This window comes from Xyrauchen texanus, chromosome 32 (genome assembly GCF_025860055.1).
Source record: "Xyrauchen texanus isolate HMW12.3.18 chromosome 32, RBS_HiC_50CHRs, whole genome shotgun sequence".
Taxonomy (NCBI): Eukaryota; Metazoa; Chordata; class Actinopteri; order Cypriniformes; family Catostomidae; genus Xyrauchen; species Xyrauchen texanus.
This window is the reverse complement of record NC_068307.1, coordinates 10276101-10292791: the sequence shown is the minus strand read 5'-3', so window position 1 is coordinate 10292791 and position 16691 is coordinate 10276101. Positions and strand designations below refer to the sequence as shown.

Sequence of the window (16691 nt, the reverse complement as noted above, 5' to 3'; positions counted from 1 at the left end):
TGCATTGTCTCTCTCTTCTCTGATAAGAGAGTATATATGGCCCCTTTCAAGCCCTAAGGTTAGGAAGGGCCCCCACACACTCAGTCACTAATAGGAATGGTCAAATAGGGAGGTCTCACAGTGTACTGTAGTGCTAAGTGATTTTGAAGAAATGCAAAAGTGTGCATGTGTGCGTAGTGCTCACCACTGTGTTCTCTCTCTCTTTCCCTCTCTCTGTGTCCACAGGCCCTCCAGGCAGCACGCCAGTTCATCCTCCAGCAAGCCACTGGACTAAACTCCCCTAGCAGCAACGAGGTCAAACAAAGCCCTGTACAGGTATAAGGAAGCCAAAAACGCACACAGCCATTGTAGAGAATTCAATATTGAAATTAGTTGATTATTGAAATGGGGTTTTAATTTACCAATTGTGAAAAATGTACCCCAATATTAAATATTTGGTTGTATTCTTGCCCTTCTTGCCTATTCTTGCCTAAGATTACAGAAACCTTTTTGCATTTTTAGATTTTCATTAAGATATAGTTTAGCCCCTTTATTAAGCAGGTTTCTGGCCCACAGTTATGGTCCACATTTTCTGACATGAAAAACATGCATAATTCCTTCACTCTAAATCTGAAGTATCATATTGTGGTTATCCATTGTTTTATTTAGTTTTTATTGTTCTGAGGCCCAGTAATTCCATCAGATATCCTTTAGACTTTTTATCCCCAGGATCAATATCATGTTGACTTGGTGTGAGTGTGTACAGGCCTTTTTGCATTGGCTTTCTGACTAAACATATGTTTTTTCTTGTTTTTCTGAAGACAGCTTTAGCATACAGCTGATAACATATAATACGTTACTTTGGTAACACTTTCTATGAAGCCCATATTTATAATGCATTGTAAAGGCATAATAAATGCATTATAATACATTCGTAAAGTCTCATATAATATGTTGTAACTTCTCATAAATAATTGTAACCACAATTCTAATACTTATCTATTCATAGTTATACGTTAGATTAAAATGCATTATAACATGACCAACATCAAATTTTGACCAAAAATCTGTAGACGTTATAATGTTTTATATAAATTTGTATTGTATATATATATTAGGTCTGATTAAAGGTGCTATATGTAATATTGACAGCAAGCATTTGAAATGGGTACTGCAATCCAAATTTAAAATATTGGAGAGTTGTCTGCCCCACCCCAGACTCAAAGCTCATGTGTGCTGCTAGAATGTTGACATGCAAATTAGCCAACTCAGCATCCGTTTTAAAGGATTTCTGAGCTTTAAGCTGTCTCCATCTTCCAAAGGCATCTCCAGTATTTATCCTTGTTTTGCTACGCCTCTGGTCGTGGTTGATATTTAGATGGATGGCAAGGCTTTTTAGGTCGGGTGGAATCTGTTATCTCTGATCCAGTTTGTTTGCTGGCTTCCATGACTGCAGCATGCAGTGTTGTTTGCCTGCAAACTTGTTCAAATCTGGCAATCTTGTTGAAATACTATTGGTGTGTGGGCAGTGGGTGGGATCACACAGGCCAAAACATAAACAGAAAGTCCGGCCTGGAATGGAAACTTCAATGTAGAATATACTGGCTGTAGCATTGTTTTCGGAGAAGCCAGTATTTCAACTTTGCATGTTTCCTAATTCTCTAATGACATATTATGGTCATTTTATGATTTAGTACAGTAAAATTATTACATATAACACCTTTAAGTGACAAAAGCAATGTCTTCTTAGACAATAAATGCATTTAAAACTTTTCCTGTGCACTGTGTGTTGTTTTATAAATTCCATTATACTGTATAAGCTTGACTTGTATTGTATAGGAATATAACAACTTTATGTTATGACTGTATATAAGAAGACATTGCATTTGTAACTTAAAGCAGTTCAAAACTACTTATGGTTTACGATCACATCAATCCTTTACTGTTAATACCTAATATATACTGTATATTAAATTACAGGATAAAATTAGATGTTTATTGAGTCATAATGCATTATACTCTATTAGGTATACCTATGCAGAAGTGTTATAATGGATTATAACAGTAGTTACAATTATTTATGAGAAGTTTTAACATAAGATGCATTATGATACATCATGAATGCCTTATAATGACTTTACAATGCATTATAAATACGGGCTTCATAGAAAATGATACCATCTAATTATATTTGAGTCATTCTGCTATGTCGTTCTTCTTTGAGGTCAGATTAATAGATTTTAAACACCAGTTCCTGTTTACAAATGGAAACATGTGCTTCGTGTTATAACATCTTAATGAACTGTTAAAATTCAAGTCAAAAATATTGTTTAATATGACTTAATTAACCTAAATACAACCTGAAAACAATGTGTTACACCAACAGAAGTCATTTTTAAGGGTTAGATCAATTAGAAATAGATATGTTACGTAAAAATAGCATGTTACCACTTTTACAGAGTAGACATATTTTGTGCATTAAAGAATTTGTATGCATGTTGTAAATATGTGTTGTCTGGGTATTTACTGTCGGAGAGAAATCCAGTCTTCAGACCTGCCATGTTGAATTGGGGCAGTGGTGATGACTGCCAACTTTAACACAGCCGTCAAATGTGACAAGACACACTCACGTGTTTAGACCAGAGTAAAGCTTTGATATCACAGTCATGAAACATGCTTCCTTCCTGTGTATGCACATACAGACAGTTGTGTGGCTAACACAGACTGCCGTTTAGGCACAGATTAGGATGCACTTCATATTTAGTCTGATAGGGCTGGAGGTACAGGGAGAGATGTAGACAGAAGAGACCACCTTTAATCAGGAACAGGAAGAGAGGGGCGGATGTAGTCAATACGAGCATGGAAGTTAAACATGGAGAGTGCAGGTGGACGAGTGAGTGAAGGACACCCCCATGAGAGCCATCCAGAGTTTTTCAAATCATCAATAATCTTGGAGGAATGCTAGCTGACAGTTTAAATGGCCATGTTGAGAGGTTTTCCCTTCAGGGTAATTAACATTATCAAGGAACAGCAGGTTACCTCGTTAGTGGCGCACTCATTTAATTAACAAACCACACTAATTAGATTGAACCCTGGGTTGAAGTTTGCATCAGTATGCTTGTCGAGCTAAAGACAAATCAAGAGGAAAATGCCAGGAAACTAAAGGTTTTTAGCAGAGCCCTTTCAGATGTTGGACTGCTTGTGTTTAAAAGCACATTTTTAGAGTTCAAAGTTGTTTGGAGTCAAGTCGATAGATCTTTCGATGATAATGTGGCTCTATTGAACAGCTTTAGCTTCTTTCTTGTTTAATTTGTAGTGCTTGCTAAGGCACACCACTATAACTATTGCTCATATTTATGGTTAGGGACCTGAACAAACCTCTAAACCAGAGTATTAAACGTTATTAATCTCGAATTGTGCAGCTTGTTGAGCAGAGGTTATTTTATGAAGATTTTTAGCTTAAGATTTTTGTCTGGTGGAAAATGCTTGCTTCAGTACTTGCTTCAGAACATTTTAAAATCTAGACTCTTTTAAGGGATAGTTAACCAAAAATGTATTACGCAACCTATAGAAAAGGATGCCATGAATGTAATCAGATAGTTGGTTGATAGTTGGTGACTGAGGCGAAAATCCTTTCTAAAATCTATATTTGTATTTTCAATGGAAGAAAGTCATAAGGGTTTGAAATGATGAGAATTGTCATTTTTGTGTTAACTATCCCTTGAATACTATATATGGCGGTGGGTTCCAGCTGATAATCTCCCATTCCTCTTGCAACACCTTATAAATATGCTATAAACAGTATGCATCCACCGTGATTTGATTTTTTTCAATGAACCCAATGGTATATACACTGACCTCTCTCCACCCATGACACTCGGTCAAGATCCACTTGAGACTCTCTGTTTGCTGGCTGCCTGAGCTTCCAGTGAGACATGAAGGGGGAAAATTCAAGCCGCCTACCCAGCTCAGTGTAGCACAAGGCCAGCCAGCATGCTGATGAGAGGGAGTGTCAGAGCCACATCCACCGCCCCAAGGCATCCACCCTCAGCCCCGACCTTCCCCTCACTCGCAGTATCTGTACGTTCCCATTCTCTACATGGTGTTTCAAGACTCTATTCAGAGTGCAAACCTCTCCTTGTTCTTGTGCATGTTCCTGAGTAGTGTTTGCTTCTGTTATTTCTGACTCATGGAAAGAAAGTGGTAGGTGTACAGTATATAGCTCAGATGTGTACATTTAGATTTCTTTTTAATTTTTTTTTTTTTTTGAAAGGCTAGATGTTTATAATGACAGGTTGTAGCTCTTTAAGGCTTAAAAACAGCTTAAGATGCCTAAAATGTTTTAATTATTTTTGGTTGGTTTAAGCTGGTTTCTCAGCACAACCAGCTAACAGGTGCCCCAAACCCCTCTAAAACCAGGCTGATGAGGCTGGAAGACCAGGTAAGACCTGCAAACCATCTTAGGCTGAAATAAGCTACTTTGTCAGCACGATCCATACCATTCTTAGTTTTATTTTAAAGGCATTTTATTTTTTTCTGAAAAGCCGTTTTAGGAGGGTGTTTGAAGCATTTGTCCAATGGCAGGGAGTGCAGGCCAAGTCATCTAATCGAGTCATTTGTGCTCAGAGAAGAGACTTGACAGAAAATGGCTGATGGCCTTACAATCAATGAAATCTTTTTGGTGCTTGATAATTAGATTTTCCCCTTTATCATTGCCAAAGGAGGCAGAAGTTTAACATTACAGAGGTTTTTGTCTGAATCTTCCAGAACCATGGCCCTGTTCCTCCCTAAAATGCTTTGTTTGTCCATCACGCATTCTCATTTTTACTTTCTCTCAATAGTCACAGATTGTTTCTTATGTATGTATAGTCTTGTTTTTCGGTGGGTCAATCTGTGCAAGACAGAGTTTTGTCAATAAGCGAGTTTTAGGCCAAGGCAAGTATTAGTTCATTTAAACGCTTGTATATTTTACATCTTTAAAACTGAGAAAGGGTTATTTAAAGGAATATTCAAGTTAAGCTTAATCAACAGCATTTGTGGCATGATGTTGATTAACACAAAAAATATTTTGAGAAAAAAAAAAATCAAGGTTACAGTGAGGCACTTAAAATAGAAGTGAATGGGGCTAATTTTTGCAGGGTTTAAAGGAAGAGATGTTAAAATTTTATAAAAGCACTTACATTAAGTCTTCTGTTAAAACTTATTATTTGATAAATATATATATATATATATATATATATATATATATATATATATATATATATATATATATATAAACAAATTATGGATTGGCCCCCATTCACTTCCATTGTAAGTGCTTTTTTAAAGAAAAGCACTTACACAAATCACAATCAAATTTATTTTATATTTTATTTTTTGGGGGGGTAATCAACATTATGCCACAAATGCTGTCGATTGAGCTTAACATGTATTGAACCCGGAATATTCCTTATTTTGTTTTATATATACTAAGGAATATACATTTTTGTGGGTTACAGATTATTTTGATTTGATTTTGTATTTGATTTTAAAGGCATTTATCAACATAATTAAACCTACATTTTTTTTTTACAAAAAAAAGTGTTTTTCTGTGTGTATGTGATGCCTAGCATGCCATGCGTCATCACCATGGCTATGTGGACCCATTTTACATTTGGACTCACATGCACAAACACACACACACACGTGGCTCCAGTCCCATCTCTGTTGGTAATTGAAAAGAAGAAGTGTCCTCTTTTCATGTATTATTGAGACCTCGTTTAATTAAAAAAAAAAATGAAAAGACTCATTAGAGACATGCTAATTAGTTTCCTTCTCTTGAGCATTGATAGAGTGGCTGCGTTGCCATGGTAGCACTGTGTGAAGGGAACACCACATTCACATGATCCAATGGAGAGATGGGTGACGCCAGCTGGGACCCTCCACCTCTGTGTGTGTGTGTGTCTTTGGTCATGCACTTTAGACTCATTTTCACAACATGAACTTTAAAAGTCCTTTGACCCCAATTAGAATTTGCCTCTTGTTTTTGTTCTTTAACCTGGTAAAGCGCAATACATTTTGTTATCATGCAAATGGCCACTTAAGAGCAGGTATTGGGAAGAGTCTTTGCTGTTTTTTTAAACACTCTTATATCGACACCTCAGATCACGGGGAAAAAAAGATTATCGCTGTTGCATTGATCACTTTCTTGAATCTTTGTTTTTGAAAACTCTCTGTTTTGTCCATTAAGTGGAAATGCTCAGTTGGCACTTTTTCAAGAGACTGTTTAAAGAGAGGGGGAAAGAGAGGGTAAGGAAGATTGAGGAAAGAGAGAGAGAGAGAAAGAGACTGCAATGGCAAGTGGAGAAATACCCAGGGCCGCAGTGGCCGTTTCAGAGTTTTGGTTTGGGCAGTGGAGTGTAAAAGTCAATTTTTTGATGTGAAACATGAGTGAAAAGTGTAATGAACGCGGTCGATAATGGGCTTTTATATTTCCGCACCCCAGTCATCTCCTCTGTAGTGTTCCACTGGAAATTTGTTGTCATTTTTATTCTGGGGCAGTGAGGCGTTAGATAGAGGCACAGATGTGTGTGTGTATGAGTGGCTGTGTGTGTGTGTGAGAGAGGGACGTTCACAGAAAGCGGGGGACTAATGGAAGAGGGATGTGGAAGGGGGAGTGGTGGGGGGATTTTCCACTTGAACTTGTCCGACTCAGGGCACTCGTGCAACGGCAGATTTTCATTTGTCCGAATGCTGTCCGAATACTGTCAGGGAAAGCAGTCCCCTGACGCGGTGCTGCCTCAAGCTCTAAACTTGGTGAAAATAAGCAAGTGACAGCTCAGAATTCTGCGTCTTTAGAGTCGATCAGCCCTGCAGCCCCCAGTGGCTAGCTTTTATTACCCCTGCTCACACACACACACACACACCCCGACAAGCCATCCCAAACAAAAGCACCCACACCACCATGTATAAGAACAAAGATATGATAAATACCTGTGGGAGGTAATGGGGCTAACTTGGCAGTGCTGGGGTATACGGGCGGGAGTGGGGGTTTTATATAATTCTGGGACAAATTAGCCTGTGAAAAGGTGGCTCTATTCTGCTCCTCTATTGCCTGGAAGACATCATCACAGAGCCACCTGGTAATAGCGCCTGCAGCCTTTCAGCGGGCCTGTTATTAAAATGACAGGCCTCTTTAGCGTCGCTTCCCCCTCAATAGTGACCCTTCACTCTCCACATGCAGGCTAATATCTTCCAGGCTTTTTGATGGTGGCGGTTCGATTATTTAAAAGCTAACCCCCCCTTATGCTAACCTACCTGTCTTCCCTTATCGGTTCCACCTGAAAAATGTGACCCCTGCCCCTTCTGTCAGGATTAAAAGGGAGTTATTCTAGTGAAACAGTGGAGGCATTTTGTACTCCTGTTCATGTGTTTATAAACACATTATGCTTTAGCATGATGTGGGAAGGAAAACAATAGAACAAGTATGTAGCAGTTTGGTGCTTCAAACCAGATAGTAGGAGGTGGTGGAGATAAAATGAGATGGAAAAGAAAAAACTACAATTAAGATGCGTTGTGGCTAAAGCACAGGGCTGTTAATCAGAGGGTCCCTGGTTCGAACCCCACGGCCACCACCATTGTGTCCTTGAGCAGGCACTTAACTCCAGGTTGTTCCGGGGGGATTGTCCCTGTAATAATTGCACTGTAAGTCGCTTTGGATAAAAGCGTCTGGCAAATGCATAAATGTAAATGTAAATGTATCCCAGCACTGCTAACAGTTAGCAACAACACAACGCAAAATGTAAGGGAATAATGTACAGGCAGCCAGTTGTTACCACAAAAACAAACTTGGTCGAGAGCTTTGAGATCGCTAATAACAACAGCTACTTACAAAACACAAAAATGCCACTAACTTGACAAATATTCATTTTAATTTTAATTTTACCAGTAACGAGCTACATTTTCCAACAGGTAGCGAGGTAACATCACAAAACACTTCATTGGTCCGGTGTTGGATGTAATCTTATTACAAAATAATTCGTTACTGTAATCAAATTAATTTTTTGTCAAAAAAGTAATACAAATAATAATTTCTTACATTTATATAGCGCTTTTCTAGGCTCTTATAGTGCTTTACATAGTATTGGGGGAATCTCCTCAACCACCACCAGTGTGCAGCATCCACCTGGATGATGCTTCGGAAGCCATAGTGTGCCAGTACGCTCACCACATACCAACTATTGATTGAGAGAAGAGCAGAGTGATGTAGCCAATTCAGGAATGGGGATTATTAGGAGGCCATGTGAAATAAGGGCCAGTGGGGGGAATTTGGGGAATAAGTTATGAGAAGTTTCACAGTAGCTTCCATAAGACTGCAACAGAGTGATATGAGAGACATGAAACTAGCACAGCTATGTATGAAATCTGTTGCTTGGGACAATGGACAGTCCATGTAGTCTGTGGTATTACACAGAAATATTTCACCTCAGAATACTCCAATTAACTATTCAGAATCATATTGTAAATCTGTTAATGAGCAAGGAGGAGGCGAGAACCGGCTTGACAATATAAATAATAGTTTAATGAAAGACACACAAACATAAACACAGAGCAGCTGCATGTCATTCTCTCTCGAACCGTCACCGGCCGCCTTTATCCCTCGCGCGCCCCTATCAGGCTGATTGGGGACCGGGAGTGCATTGTTCCAGCCCGCCCCCGCCCTCCGCGGCTCTACACATATATTCCAGGAAGCCATAAAATAAAAGTAGTCACTTAGGAGATGTTTTTAGTGATGCAACTTATAGTAAGTACACTTATTACAGGGACAATCCTCAAGGAGTAACCTGGGGTTGAGTGTCTTGGACACAATGGTAAAAGCCCACGTATCGCTCCTTGGGTTCAAACCTGCAACCATTTGGATACCACTTAAGATGTCATAACAAATTAAGAATAAGAGAAAGACAGAACTTTGGGTCTTGGGTTGTACCTGCAAGCCATTTCTGTCCATATCCAAGCTTTTTATTTTCGATGCCAGATTGTCCATTCAGCCCCTTTTCCTCTGGTACAATCTTAGAAATTCCCCTCTTAATGTATGAGCTCCCCCTTCCGTCCTTCAGATGAGACGTTAAACCGAGGTCCTGACTCTCCGTGTTCATTAAATAAAACTTCTCGAAAAGAGTATGGGTGTAACCCTTGTGTCCTGGCCAAATTCCCCCCATTGGCCCTTATCAATCATGGCTTCCTAATAATACCCATCCATTAATTGGCTCTATCACTCCACTTTCTCCTCTCCACCAATAGCTGGTGTGTGGTGAGCGAACTGGCGCACTATGACTGCTGTTGCATCATCCAGGTGGATGCTGCACACTGGTGGTGATTGAGGAGAGTTCCCTGTTCACTGTGTAAAGCGCTATGAGTGTAGTGTCAGAAAAGCGCTATATAAACGTAATGTTCTTTCATTCCCTCCCCTCTTTGTTTGGGTCCATCCTTCCCCCATCCCAGCTCTCCCTGTTTGCCCTGTCTCGGACACTTTCAAGTCTCCATAAACCCTACTTCGATCCATTCTACCTCCCTTCCTTGGCGTCCCCATCTCACCTCGTGGCCCAGCGCTTGGTGTTGGTTCACAAGGCGATTAATGGTGCTGTTGTGTAAATGAGATGTGACGGCTTGTTTACTGGATTGAGCCCGCGGGCAGTAGACTGATGAGAGCAACCGTGAATGAACTGATCATAATGGCCATCAGCACAGACTGCAGGTACCCCAGTGCATGAGAAAAGAGAATTAGAGAGTGTGATTGTAGGTTGCGGTTAGGCAGTCTACCACTTCTTACTCTGTGAGGTGAGTAATTATTTTTGACGGCGGTAAACAGTGCTGGAATGTTGCCTCTTACGTGTTGTGCATGCACCCGCGTGTGATGCCTCCTCTAGTCGTCTCCTTTTCAATTATCCCTCCCACTCCAGGGTCCCCACGAACTGCTGGTGAGCTCAAAGACAGATAATTTAGATTGACTGTGCTGTTTATATTTTGATTATAACATTCTATCCCTCCGACTTTCTCCATTAAACACACCAAACCTAGCCAAGGGGCTTGTTAAAGCTTGTGTGCACCAGAGAGGCTTCACCAGTAAATTCACCCTCATGTTATATGGCTCGCCACAGAGGGACAGTTGTGTTAATTTCTTAGCTGCAATTTGACACTGCCATCTCTGCTTTCTGAAAGTACTAAACTCTTCCTGTGTGCGTATGTGTGTTAACCAGGGCCTTAGATTTGGGTGACCGGAACTCTGCTCTGTCTGCATAGTTGAAGTTATTCTTTGGCCACCTCTCCGCATGAGCAGCGCTCTGTCGTAATTCAAACTCTTAAGTCTTAGCCGAGTTCCCTCGTAGTCTTTAAAGCGCTAGACCTTTGTGCTCTTCTCTAAATTCTTCAACTTTAAGGGCCATTTATCAGATTTTGCTTCTTTATATGGACGAGTATATTATTCCTCTCCAGCTATAAAAAGCCTTTCAAGAACTCAGACAGTCCCAATTATGGCTTTATGGAGTTGATTTGCCATGTCTGTCCAAAGTTTAGTAACATATTTTCATATGCTTTCACGTCAGGCTCCCACTTTTTTCCCCTGCTCCTGTGTGTGTTTGTGTGTGTGCGTGCGTGCACGCCCCAGCACTACATGTGATAATTACCCTGTAATATGGAATGCCAAATAATCCCCAGAGAATGGAGATGCATTCAGTATCATCCATTTATTTAAATACCATAATTTAGTGTACAGCTCATTACTGGGAAGTTGACCTTTCCCAAAATGAAGAACTCCCCTATACCTTTGTACTCACTGCCTGCTTTTTTTTATTATTCCTGAAAATGCTAATACAGAAAAAAGAGTGGAGGTAATGAAGATAAAGGGTATATTCTTCCATTTATATCGATCTTTCGTGTCGATCTATCTTATCCATTGGGAGTATTTTAGTTTACTTCAGGTGCATCAAGCTTCGATTACCTTCAAAGATATACCACAACTACCAAATCTATTTTTAAATGGCAAATAATTTGAGTGGCCACTTCATTGAAGCAGAAAATGTTACAACTTATTGCTGAATGCATAGAGACGCTCCATACAGTTGAAGACAGAAGTTTACATACACCTTAGCCAAATGTGAAATGTCAGAATAATAGTAAAAAGAATAATTTATTTCAGCTTTTATTTCTTTCATCACATTCCCAGTGGGTCAGAAGTTTACATACACTTTGTTAGTATTTGGTAGCATTGCCTTAAATTTTTTTTAACTTGGGTCAAACATTTTGGGGAGCCTTCCACATGCTTCTCAAAATAAGTTGCTGGAATTTTGGCCCATTCCTCCAGACAGATCTGGTGTAACATAGTCAGGTTTGAAGGCCTCCTTGCTCACACAGGCCTATTCAGGATTCGGATTGAGTTCAGGGCTTTGTGATGGCCACTCCAATACCTTGACTTTGTTGTCGTTAAGCCATTTTGCCACAACTTTGTAGGTATTCTTGGGGTCATTGTCCATTTGGAAGACCCATTTGAGAGCTTTAACTTCCTGGCTGACGTCTTGAGATGTTGCTTCAATATATCCACATAATTTTCCTTCCTTATGATGCCATCTATTTTGTGAAGTGCACCAGTCCTTCCTGCAGCAAAGCACCCCCACAACATGATGCTGCCAAACCAATGCTTCATGGTTGGATTCATGGATGGTGTTCTTCGGCTTGCAAGCCTCAGCCTTTTTCCTCCAAACATAACGGTGGTCATTATGGCCAAACAGTAAAATTTTCTCCAAAATGTAAGATCTTTGTCCCCATGTGCTCTTGCAAACTGTAGTCTGGCTTTTTTATGGCGGTTTTGGAGCAGTGGCTTCTTCCTTGCTGAGCAGCCTTTCAGGTTATGTCAATATAGGACTCCTTTTACTGTGGATATAGATACTTGTACCTGTTTCCTCCGGCCCTTTACAGTTTTTCTGGGATTGATTTGCACTTTTCGCACCAAACTACATGAATCTCTAGGAGACAGAATGTGTCTCCTCCCTGAGCGGTATGATGGCTGTGTGGTCCCATGGTGTTTATACTTGTGTACTATTGTTTGAACAGATGAACGTGGTACCTTCAGGCATTTTGAAATTGCTACCAATGATGAACCACAATTGTGGAGATCCACAATTTTCTTTCTGAGGTCTTGGCTGATCTATTTTGATATTCCCATGTCAAGCAAAGAGGCACTGTGTTTGAAGGTAGGCCTTAAAATACATCTACAGGTACACCTCCAATTCAGTACACCTCCTATCAGAAGCTAAATGTCTAAAGACTTGGCATAATTTTCTGGAATTTTCCAAGCAGCTTAAAGGCACAGTTAACTTAATGTATAGGTCTGACCCACTGGAATTATGATATAGCAATTAAAAGTGAAACAATCTGTCTGTAAACAATTGTTGGAAAAATTACTTGTGTCATGTATAAAGTAGATGTTCTAAACGACTTGCCAAAACTATAGTTTGCTAATATGAAATCTGTGGAGTGGTTAAAAAATGTGTTTTAATGACTTCAACCTAGTTTATTTAAACTTCTGTCTTCAACTGTATATCTACGCTAATGGAATCAGATTGAATCCAGGAGCACAGGTGAAACTGCCTGCAAAATGCTTTTAAGCGGATGGTTTTAGTTTAATGAAAGTGAGTAATTTGGCAGGCTGACAGTACATTGTGCTGAGCATGAGCGGTGTTATACTGTAACACTTTCGGCAGTGGAATGACTTTTTTTGTTCAGACCCGACATACTGTAAACCACACAATGTTGGGGTCTGGCCACAGGTTGGGTTTTTAGGGTCACAAGAGATTCACATCATCATACATGTGTCGGAGGGTGGCTGAAAAGAGCGATTGTAGTTCATCAAGGGTGAAAATATGGAAAAGCCAGATTAAGGCTCATTGGAACGCATTCTCTGTCCTCACCCCTTCATTTATGATCCTCTGGGACACATTGCTCTTCTTACACCTTGGTTTTCCCTCTCCCTATTTTGCTCTCTCCATTCGCTGTCTCTTTCTCCCTCATTTCCCCTCTCCTCTCTTTGTTAATCAGTTAAACTCGCTCTTCAAATAGCCCCTCTAATTACTGCTCCACTCCCTGCGAATGCCCGTCTCCCCTGCTGCTCTCTCTCTGTCTCTCTCTCTGTATTGAAGCTGACCCCTGTCAGTAGTGGGAAGCTCTATATGGTACGTGTGGACAGTGCTGGTGAATCTTAATGGTGGTGGGAGGCACCAGAGGTGCCACTGAAGTTGGCTCATTAGTAGACAGTCTCAGAAGCTTTTAGATATGGTTTTAGGGGGTACCCATAAAATACAAGCCATACAGTATGCTCTTCTCAACCAGGGGTGAGGAACGAACTGTATAGTGGGTGGGGAACATATAATAAACCTTTTCAGCTTGGCCTATGAATATTAATTAGGGCATGTAACATTGACAATGCATATATCTATCACATTTCCACAGTCATGTAAATAATAATTTTCATACTGTATACTACATTTCTTCTGATGTATTATTTGTAATTTACTATGACTGAAACTCTTAAAATACATTTACATTTACATTTATGCATTTGGCAGGCTCTTTTATCCAAAGCGACTAACCATGCATTTATACAGGGACAAACCCCCAAGAGCAACCTGGAGTTAAGTGCCTTGCTCAAGGACACAATGGTGGTGGATGTGGGGATCGAACCATTAACCTTCTTATTAACAGATATGTGATTTAGCCCACTACGCCACCACCACTCTATATAATGTAATAAAATATAATGTGTAATTTCCTAAAAGTTGTAATGGTTGCTATGCCGCTGTCCCCAGCACTCTCACACAAATAAACGTACATTCATAACCTCCACTTATGAACCTGAAGTTGTTGGTGAGTGTGACAGTGAGGTTTTATAGATGGGTTCCATTTAACATATTGACCTCTAAAGTGTGCGCATGTGTGTTTTACCTATCACCTGGTCAAAGGAGGTGTATATTGGATCAGAAAAGTGAGATCCACTCAGTTCACTTATTATAAATGACAGGGCACACACAGAGCTGCTCTGTGCAGGCGCCACTGATTGGTGGAAGTCATCGAGTTTCCTGCTTCACTCTACCATCAGCAGAGATAAAAAAAAGCACCACGCACGCACACGCACACACGCACACACACACACACACACACACACACACACACACACACACACACACACACAGACAGGTTACAGTAGCATAAGCCCTGATATTATTTACGCTTACACCAGCTACTCAATAGATACCAAGACACGTATACATACACACATATGTATAGACAATAAGATACTGAAGTGTAGTTATATCCAGTATAAACATATGCATATTGAATATGTAGCTGATATACTGGCCAGGGCGATAGATATGCCAATATTTGGCCAATTTGAGTTTATCCACGTTGATGAATAACTGTGCCTAATTGATCTTTTACAGAAGGGTCATTTTGTCTAGTGTCAGGTCCAAAATCTACCAAAAACCTGTCAGGAAAATGTCCAGGTCATATATAACCCTATATAAATACAACAAACAATTTAAATGCTATTTTGCATAAAGAAAATGTTGCCTACATTTAGAATCATTAAGATGCAATGTGACATTATTTTCAAATCACATACAACCCTAAACTACTCATTGCCGTAATGCATCTGGACGTTTTACTTTTCCCATTGTTTCAATGATGATTCTCATTACCGTAACATAGTTGTTTCATATATTACAGTAAAAAAAGTACAATTTTTTTTTTTTGAAAAAGAAAGGCAGTACAAAGAGAGTACTAATATGATGTCTAAATACTTTAAAATTTAAATAGTTTTTTTCGCACATTGTTTGATGAGCATATCATAATGACCATCTATTTTCACACTGTAGTAGTGAGAATTAGAGTGTATATTGTGTGTAACAGTCATAAGCATCATATCACAATGTAAAAATGGCCCTAAAATTAGGCTTAATTTTCTATATACAGAATATATTGTTTATTTCTTTTGAATTTGAAGTAAAATAGGACCAAAACTTTAGTTTGACCACTTCTAAAGTGTATTCAACTGTAGGCAGTTTTTTTTTTACTGTATGTCCTCCGAAGCCTCAGCCTAGATGCAAGTGAGAGCCTGGGTTAGGGTCAAGCTTCAGAAAATGTGTTCGATAAAGGCCTTTTTTTGTTCTATCACTAAATAATAAAACTATGTTTTCCAAGGCCTTGTCTGCTTATGTATGCAATGAGCACCTATTTAAATCTTCACTGATACTGATGATTAGAATATGGTGCACCTCCAACTATTTACTGACTATGCTTCTCATCTCAGATCTCTGTCCATTATCTATTGTTCTCTATCCACACATGCACACAGAATGCTTTTTGTCTCTGTTTTTAAAATATAGTAAATAAGTTCAGGCTTGATAATTCACAGCAAGGTGCTCATCCAGCAAAACATCTCTCTTTCGCTCGCTTTTATTTCCTGTTGCATGTTAATTTAAAGAGAGAGAGATGGAGAAAGAACAAAATTAAATGCTTTTAATAAATGCCTGACTTAAAATGGTTGGGGTTTGAGGCTCCTCTATTACTGGGTCTATTCAGCAGCAAATGAACGGGGGAAATCATTTACGGTTAGAGACAAAGCCGAATGAAAATATAATTCCGCATTGTGCCATGCTTTTGTTTGCGGCCGTCAAGTCCCTAATGGCGCGCTTTTGTTTTCCTGCACTGCTCTCAAACCGTAGTGTCGAATTGCACGCTCCGCTCACGGTGTGTAATGGCCCGCCTTTGTGATATTAGATTATAGGGGCAATTAATAGCGTCAAACCTTAACAACTCAGCATTTAGGCAGCTCGTCGATCCCACTGTCGTGGCGCAATAGAAGGTGTTATAACTCTGGTAATTATTATGCCTGCAACTTGAAAATGTCAATGAACATGTGTATAAAATAGAACGTATGGGTTGTCACTGAGGGAGAATGGGATGCAGAGGAGCAATTAATTACAGGTTTTCATTTAGCTCTTTCCCGTTGACAAGCAGCCTTGCGTGGCAAATTGGCATGGCGCCAAGTGCCCACCACACCGAGCCCCCTCTTTGCCCTATCTCACGTTCTTTCTCCCCCAGTATTCACAGTAACAACACACACACATACACAACAGTAGGCCTGCTACAGGTCCTTCCCTTGGCACTCAGGTTGGATGGCGCCTTGGCATTGTTTCAGACAACTCTTCCTCTCTGGGTGCACGTACTCTGTTTCAAAGCTTTAATTGTAGTTTTAACACTAGATATAAGTTATCAAAGCGGGATGCCAGAATTCTGGTGGAGGATGGCACATCAAAACGCCCTAGTGTTCAATTCATTTGTCATTATGTCAACCCTCACTGTACTCTATCCAAATGATGGCATCAGACATCGGCATGATATCATCATCTTAAATGTGCCTGTGCTTGCCAGCTTTTGCTGTAAGCGTTATAGTAATATAACAACCTCACCTGCATCACGCTTATAATTAATCAAGGTGAGTGGCATGCCACCCAATAAAATAGAGGGTAAAAGATAGCCTAATTTTCCCTCTGGGATGCAGGGAAGAATTTCATGATTGAGATTGTATATGGATGGCTTGGCTTGATTGTGATAAAGACGTTTACTATAAAGTATTGGACAAGGCCTGACGGTCGTGCCCCTACACCGATAACCGTGTGCCT

General features: G+C 39.9%; 1 protein-coding gene across 1 annotated transcript in view; it reads left to right on the top strand.

The window, feature by feature from the left end:
• LOC127625856 (forkhead box protein P4-like) overlaps window positions 1-16691 on the top strand; it is a 157033-nt gene that overhangs the window by 73177 nt on the left and 67165 nt on the right. Inside the window, 1 exon segment of the mRNA XM_052101269.1 lies at window positions 226-315. Within this exon segment, the coding sequence (XP_051957229.1) occupies window positions 226-315 (90 nt within the window).